The sequence below is a fragment of the Mandrillus leucophaeus genome, unplaced genomic scaffold (assembly GCF_000951045.1).
Source record: "Mandrillus leucophaeus isolate KB7577 unplaced genomic scaffold, Mleu.le_1.0 Scaffold544, whole genome shotgun sequence".
Taxonomy (NCBI): Eukaryota; Metazoa; Chordata; class Mammalia; order Primates; family Cercopithecidae; genus Mandrillus; species Mandrillus leucophaeus.
In genome coordinates, this window is record NW_012105853.1 from 910,705 (window position 1) to 919,256 (window position 8,552).

Sequence of the window (8,552 nt, forward strand, 5' to 3'; positions counted from 1 at the left end):
TCCACCAAATACATCTTAGAAGGGACACTGGGAGATAAAAATGAAGGTGTGCTTTGATTATGTCACAGGCCAGGTTTCTTCAACATCCTGGTCTCAGTGAGGAGGATTCTCCAAAACAAGTCTAGGAAGTGAATGTTCCAGAATGTTCTAGAACTTGCTTCATTAGGCAGGCAAGAAGCATGCCTCTGGGAACCTCTTGAGCCCTTCATGGGCTAGCACACCAATACCATCCCCCCAGAAGCTTCAGTTGTTGGCTTCTAATGGCTTACTATTTCCATTTCTACTGAGAACTGCCATCTCAGGAATCACCTCACCCTGGAGTTTATTCCTCTCACCCACAGGGTGGCTGGCAGCCAACAGCTGACTCGTACAGAGGTACACAAAGCCAGCCTTTTTGCTAGACTTTACCTGAGACCACATCTTTGCTTGTTTCCCTCCCTGTCTTGCTTCCCTTCATCCCTTACAGGTTCTTTCCTTTATAAATCACACAGTACCTAATCTTTGCCTCAGGCTCTGTGTCTGAGGAGCTGAAGATGATTCTGGGCATCAGGAGGTGATTTTGTGACTGGGCTATTTCACTAGCTCTGAGCTAGGTAATCCATTAGAGAAACTTCTAGATCCTAAATCAAACTACGTAGATTCAATTCACAGTACCATTACTTCACTGCTGTGTGACCTTGGCCAATGACTGGTTACTACATCCCAGTTTTCTCATCTGTGATACAGAAGGCAAACACTGACCCACCTCACAGGGCTTTGTAAGGATTCAACATACAAAAGTACCGAGGATAGTGCCTGGCACAGTCGATGGTGCTATTGTTATTCCTCCAGGCTAACAGCACTGACTAAGTGCAAAGGAAGTGGCTTTTTGCCGTCTCGTTGAGGATGCTGTATCCTGGGGTAAGTGGCCAGATCACAGGACGGCTGTGGTTCAATTGTAATAAAATAATCTCCCTTGGCTGGGCGTGGTGGCTCACACCTGTAATCCAGCACTTTGGGAGGTCGAAGCAGGTGGATCACCTGACGTCGGGAGTTCGAAACCAGCCTGGCTAACATGGCGAAACCTAGTCTCCGCTAAAAATACAAAAATTAGCCAGGCGTGGTGGTGTGTGCCTGTAATCCCAGCTACTCGAGAGGCTGAGGCAGGAGAATCACTTGAACCTGGGAGGCAGAGGTTGCAGTGAGCTGACATTGTAACACTGCATGAGACTCCATCTCAAAACCAACAACAACAACAGCAACAACCCACCCCTTATGGAACCCTTACTATGTCCCAGTCCCTGTTCTACGTGCTGCATATGTGCTAGTTCACTCTGTCTTCACTATCTTTCTAAGCTGATATAATTATCTCCTTTTTTTTTTTTTTGAGACGGAGTCTTGCTCTGTCGCCAGGCTGGAGTACAGTGGCACGATGTTGGCTCACTGCAACCTCCGCCTCCCGGGTTCATGCTATTCTCCTGCTTCAGCCTCCTGAGTAGCTGGGACTACAGGTGTGCGCCACCATGCCCAGCTAATTTTTGTATTTTTAGTAGAGATGGGGTTTCACCATGTTGTCCAGGCTGGTCTCGAACTCCTGACCTCAAGTGATCTGCCTGCCTCGGCCTCCTAAAGTGCTGGGATTACAGGCATGAGCCACCGCACCTGGCCAATTATCTCCATTTTACACATGAAAAAACTGAGGCCCGGACAGTCTAAAAAACGAGCTATTAGATCCACAGGTTAAAAAAAAATGAGTGCATCTAAAATGATTACAGTTTAAAAAGCCAGGCCGGGAAGTAGTTTGCAGTTTCTTAAAAAGCTAAACATACGCTTATGTGACGAGCAGTTGTATTCCTGGGTAATGAAAGCATTTGTCCACTCAAAGACATGTACATGAATGTTCATAGCAGTTTTATTTGTGATAGTCAAAAACTGGAGGAAACAATAACATGCCCAGGGACATGGATAAAGAAACTGTGGCATCTGTATCTTTCTTTGTTGTTTGTTGGAGACAAAGTGGAGTGCAGTGGTGCAATCACGGCTCACTGCAGCTCAACTTCAGGGCTCAAGTGATTCTCCCACCTCAACCTCCTGAGTAGCTGAGACTATAGACAGGCACACAGCACCATGCCTGGCTAATTTTTTGGTGTTTAGTAGCGACAGGGTTTCGCTATGTGGCCCAGGCTGGTCTCAAACTCCTGGGCTCAAGTGATCTGCTCGTCTCAGCCTCCCAAAGTGTTGGGATTACAGGTGTGAGCCACCGTGCTTCACCTGTGAGATCTATTAGGTTGGTGCAAAAGTAATTGCGGTTTTGCCATTAAAAGTAATGGCAAAATGGCCGGGCATGGTGGCTCATGCCTGTAATCCCAGCACTTTGAGAGGCCGAGGCAGGCGGATTTCTTGAGGCCAGGAGTTCAAGACCAGCCTGGCCAACATGGTGAAACCCTGTCTCTACTAAAAATACAAAAATTAGCCGAGCATGGTGGTGCATGCCTATAGTCCCAGCTACTCAGGAGGCTGAGGCAGGAGAATCGCTTGAACCTGGATGCAGAGGTTGCAGTGAGCTGAGATTGCACCACTGCACTCCAGCATGGGCAACAGAGCAAGAGCCTGTCTCAAAAAAAAAAAAAAGTAACAGTCAAAACCACAATTACTTTTACACCAATCTGATATATGTGCATCTACATCTCAATCCTACTTAGCAATAAAAAAAGACAAATTATTGATATGTGCAATAGCATGGATAAATGACAAAATAATTATGCTGAATGAGAGAAGTCAGACAGAAAGAGTACATATTGGCCAGGTGCAGCGGCTCATGCCTATAATCCCAGCACTTTGGGAGGCCGAGGTAGGTGGATTATCTGAGCTCAGGAGTTCGAGACCAGCCTGACCAACATGGTGAAACCTCGTCTCTACTAAACACACACACACACACAAAAAAGAAAATTATCCAGGTATGGTAGCACACGCCTGTGATGCCAGCTACTAGTGAGGCTGAGGCAGGAGAATTGCTTGAACACCCGCAGGGGCAGAGGTTTCAGTGAGCCAAGTTTTCGCCACTGCACTCCCAGCCTGGGCAACAGAGAGAGGCTCTGTATACAAAAAAAAAAATTTATAAAGAGTACATATAGCATGATTTCATTTCTATAAAATCCCAGAAAATGTAAAGCCATCTATAGTGAAAGAAAGCAACCTATAGTGATGATGGTTACCTGGAAATGGGGTGGTGGGATGAATAGGGGATGACTTATAAACCAGCATGAGGTAGCTTTTGGAAGCAATTGAAACACTTGGCATCTTGATTGTGGTGATGGTTCCTTGGGTATGTACATATGTTGAAACTCATCAAATGATTCAATTTCAGTATGTATTGAACATCAATTATATCTCAACAATGCTGTTTATTTATTTATTTAGTTTTTTTATTTTTGAGACTGAGTCTCGCTTTGTCACCCAGGCTGAAATGCAGTGGCATGTTCTTGGCTCACTGCAACCTCCACCTTCTGGGTTTAAACGATTCTCCTGTCTCAGCCTCCCGAGTAGCTGGGATTACGGACGTGCACCACCATGCCCAGCTAATTTTTGTATTTTTCGTGGAGATGGGGTTTCACTATGTTGGCCAGTCTGGTCTCGAACTCCTGACCTCAGGTGATCCACCTGCCTTGGCCTCCCAAAGTGTTGGAATTATAGGCGCAAACCACTGTAGGTCTGGCGATAATGCTGATTTTTTTTTTTTTTTTAACTAGAGTGGAACAATGAGGATTTGAATCCACGTATGTCTCACTGGACATATGCTCAGGAACTGGTAAGTTATAAAAAGACCTCCTTTATCGGCTGGAGACATAGAATTAGTCCAAATGGTGTCACCTCCAGGAAGCCTTACTGTCATTTCCATAGAGGACAATGGCCTGGGCCCACACCACCCTCCTGCCTGTCTTCAGCCTTTGTCAGTGGATCCTTTCCCCACTTGGAAGACTCCCCTTGCATCCTCCTCCATGTTGTCCTCCAAATGTGCTGGCCGAGAGCCCAGCGCCTGAATCAGAGGGACCTGGGTTTGAATCCCACCTCTGCCATTAAACACCAGCTGTCTGACCTCAACTGTGTTCCTTTGCTTCTCTGGGCTTCAGATTCTCCATCTGAATAATAATAGAAGCTACCTTGGGATTGCCTCAAGGATCAAATGCTAGAGAGTTCACCTTAAACAATGAGTGGAGGGCCTGGTGTGTAATAAAGCACTCAATAAATGTTAACTATTATTGATCTTCACCTGGGCAGTGGCTGCTGACTGTTTAAGTTTCTCAGCCTTTGAATCAGGTACTTCCGACCCAGCTCTATTTATTGACATGGAAAGATGCCCAAAGTGTACTGCTGAAGGGAAAAAAGCAGGCTACAAAAGAATATATTCCTCCCAGGTCATTTTAAAGATCAAAGCTAACCATGGACATCTAGCACCTAGTAGGGTACCTGGGACACAGGAAGCCGTCACTGAAAGCTAGCTGTGACTATAGAATATAATACCATAGTAATACAAAAGCATTTTTGTAGTCCGTATGATGCCACCTTCAAATATTATGTGAGCTCCTGTGAAACGAGATGATATTTGCAATGTGCTTGCATCAAAGGGAGGTAGAGCTGCGTATTCCCTTCTGCCTTCTTTCTGACACGTTTCAGAGAGTGATCATGGGCAGGGCTTGAGTTGACCTTGGGACCCATTGATCTGATGTGAATTTTGCTACTTTTTTTTTTTTTTTTTGAGAGACCGGAGAGTGCAGTGGCTGTTCACAGGCACGATCCCAGCACTGATCAGCGCGGGAGATTTGACCTGTTCTGTTTCCAGCCTGGGCCAGTTCACCTCTCCTTAGGCAACCTGGTGTTTCTTTGCTCCCAGGAGGTCATGTTTTGGTCCTTTTTTGTGTGGCACTGGAGTGAAAGAAAAGAAAAGCATTGCCCTTTGGCGTTGAGACTACAAACTTGGGTTTAGGGTGCTCTTTGTAATAACTGAGGTACTATAACACATTAAACACTCGGGGGCGCTCCAATCTGTTGGCAATAGAGATAAATACAAAAAGCCGTGATAATAACGATGCTATATGAATACTGCTGTTACATTTAACAATGCCGTTTACATTGAACACTGAGCTCTTACTATGAGAGCCTAAAATAGAGCAAGAGAGTCACAAACTTTATCACCTTTTAACCTTGCAAACATCCCATTAGAGAATATTATCAAAGATTTTCTAATAGGGCGTATCACTCTGTGGGATTTAAAAAATTTGTGTATTACATATATACATATATACATATATACACACATATATACATATATATACACGTATACATATACACATAATTTTTTTTGAGACAGGGTCTCACTCTGTCGCCCAGGCTGGAGTGTAGTGGCACAATCGCAGCTCACAGTAGCCTAGATCTCCTGGGCTCAAGCGATCCTCCTGCCTCAGCCTTCCAAGAAGCTGGGATTACAGGTGTGCACAACTATACCTGGCTAATTTTTTAATTTTTCTGTAGAGACAGGGTCTTGCCATGTTGCCCAAGCTGGTCTTTGACCTCCTGAAGTACTAGGATTATAGACGTGAGCCACTGCAACTGGCCTAAAAATATATTTTTTTAATGGAGTTGTAATTCACAAGTGTTGTAAAAGGTAAAAACATTAAGTGTACAGCTTGGTGAATTGTTACATGTGTATACACACAGGTAACCTCCATCCGGATCAAGATGTGAAGCTTTTCTAATATCCTTTCTACTCACTCCTACTCCCACCCAAGGCAACCATGCTCCTAATTCTATTACCATTTATTCGTTTTGCTTATTTCTGAACTTCACGTAAATGGAATCATACATATGCAAACTTTAGGGTTGCCATAAAAATCCAGGATGTCATTTTTCTTTTTTTTGAGATGGAGTCTTGCCCTGTCACCCAGGCTGGAGTGCAGTGACACGATCTCAGCTCACTGCAATCTCCATCTCCCGGGTTCAAGCAATTCTCCTGTCTCAGCCTCCTGAGTTGCTGGGATTAGAGGTGCATGCCACCACGCCTGGCTAATTTTTTTTTTTTTGTATGTTTAGTAGAGACAAGGTTTCACCATGTTGGCCAGGCTGGTCTCAAACTCCTGACCTCATGATCCGCCCACCTTGGCCTCCCAAAGTGCTGGGATTACAGGCATGAGCCACCACACCTGGCCTCAATGTGCTCTTCTTAATCACTGTATAGTTGTCGTCTCCTCCTCCTCCTCCTCCTCCTCCTCCTCCTCCTCCTCCTTCTTCTTCTTCTTCTTCCTTCTTCTTCTTCTTCTTCTTCTTCGAGATAGGGTCTTGCTATATTGCCCAAGCTAGTCTCAAACTCTTGAGCTCAACTAATCCACCTGCCTCAACCTTCCAAAGTGTTGGAATTACAGATATGAGCCGTAGTTCCCAGCCCATGAGCCACTCAATTGCTGTATAATGTTCTATTGTACAAATGTACCACCATGTATTTATTCCTTCTACTGTCGGTGGCCAAGGGTGGGTTATCTTAGAAAAGCAGTGTAGAGTGGTGGTAAGTGGGTACACTGTGGTATCAGAGGCCTGGGGAATTTGTCTCTTAGCTCCACCTTTTACTTGTGACCTTAGCCAAGTTACTTAATCTCCTTGTGCCTCAGCTAATTCAACATTAATATGGACTAAGAATAGTACCTCAAATGCTGTTGTATGGTTTAAAGGAGATATTCCATATAAACTACTTCAAATTGGTCCCAGCACAGAGTTAACTCAGTACATGTTATCTATGTCATACCCGTTAAACCTAGAAGACTGAAGTTCAGAGGCTTGACAAGCCTTGCTCAAAGTCACACACCCAGTATGTAACAGATTCCTCTGTCATGGATATTGACTAAATTAGAGTCATTCATTCAACACTTTTTTGCGCATTTATTATGTGCCAAGCACTCTTTTAGGACCGAAAACAGCCAGAAAGTTTCTACCAATATGAAATGTACATTCTTTTTATTTTTTTGAGATAGAGTCTCACTCTGTTGCCCAGGCTGCAGTGCAGTGGCGTAATCTTGGCTCACTGCAACCTCTACTTCCCGGGCTCAAGCGATCCTCCCAACTCAGCCTCCCAAGCAGTTGGGACTACAGCTACATGTTGCAACACCTTAGCGAGGTCTCACTAAGTTGCCCAGGCTGGTCTCAAATGCCTGTGCTCACATGATCCTTCTGCCTCGGCCTCCCGAAGTGCTGGGATTACAGGTGTGAGCCACTGTCTCCAGCCTAAATCAAATTCTTACTTATAGAAAGAAGCTTATAGACATGGCAAGGTGCCTGGAATATCTTGTTTAGTGTGTATATGTTTATGTGTGTATATATATGTATATATATGTGTGTGTATGTGTGTGTGTGTGTGTGTGATATAAATCAGGTCCTAAGACCATAAGCAGGTGTGGTATGTCTGCATGTAGCACCGTCTGGGGATACACTGAACAACCCTTTAAGTAGCACTTATTCTGTGCTGGGTGCTGTGCTAAGCACTCCACAAATGGTTAGCTTGTCCATGCTCCTAACATTTAATACACTATGTCTGACAGGTGCTGCCATTATACAGTTTTGCAAGTAAAGAAACAGGCAGAGGAGAGGCTACACTCTAGCATGGTTAGGTTACAAGCCAGCACATGGTCCCGGGCACTTTGGTCTGAGTCTGTGCTCTTGACTGCTTAGCTCTGCTACCTCTGCTAAGAGTGTTTTTCTCTGGGTAGTAAAATTTCCACGTTTTGAACTTAGTTATTTGTACTTCTCTTTATTGGTTGAGCTTTTGTGATAAGTAGGTTCCGTTTTCATTAAAAAAAAAATTACTAGAGTTCTAATATGGATTTTTTATGTCTTTAAGAATTAACTGTGAACGCCTGCAGGGAAGGCTAGAATCCTAAGAGGGAGTCATTTTGCCAAAGGGACAAGCCACTCCGGTCTTTTTTTGTGGCAGTGAGACTACTGTCCTTGGTGTTGAGGACCCAGGGACCAGCCCTGACTTCCTCCCACCCTAGGACCCCCTGTGATCCTGGGCAAGTCCCTGGTGTCCCTGTCACTACCTTCCACCAGCGAGGCACCTGGCATGGAGTAGCCCTTAATAAATACCTGTTGGATAGAGGAAGAATGAACTGCTGTCTCCTCTGGGCCTTGCTCCACCTCCTCCACCACCAAAATCTGCTCCCTGCCTATCCTTGGGGCCTTGAGAATTAACAAATGAATAAAGTCACTGTAAAGTGCCCATTATTTACAAGTTTTTACATTTATTTATTTATTTATTTATTTTGAGACAGAGTCTCACTCTGTGGCCCAGGCTGGAGTGCAATGGCACGATCTTTGTTCACTTCAATCTCCGCCTCCCAAGTTCAAGCAATTCTCCTGCCTCAGCCTCCTGAGTAGCTGGGATTACAGGCGCCCACCACCATGCCCAGCTAATTTTTGTATTTTTAGTAGAGACAGGGTTTCACCATGTCGGCCAGGCTGGTCTCGAACCCTTGACCTCAAGCGATCTGCTCACCTTGGCCTCCCAAAGTGCTGGGATTACAGGTGTGAGC

The 8,552-nt window shown here is 44.8% G+C and overlaps 1 protein-coding gene across 1 annotated transcript; it reads left to right on the plus strand.

Annotated features, from left to right (window-relative positions):
- Positions 1-260: 260 nt before the first annotated feature.
- Positions 261-4,126, plus strand: LOC105552113 (chromosome unknown open reading frame, human C20orf62). Its single transcript, XM_011997641.1, is given in 2 exon segments — positions 261-375; positions 3,729-4,126. Coding segments are annotated over 2 exon segments (513 nt in total).
- The last annotated feature ends 4,426 nt before the right edge of the window (positions 4,127-8,552 follow it).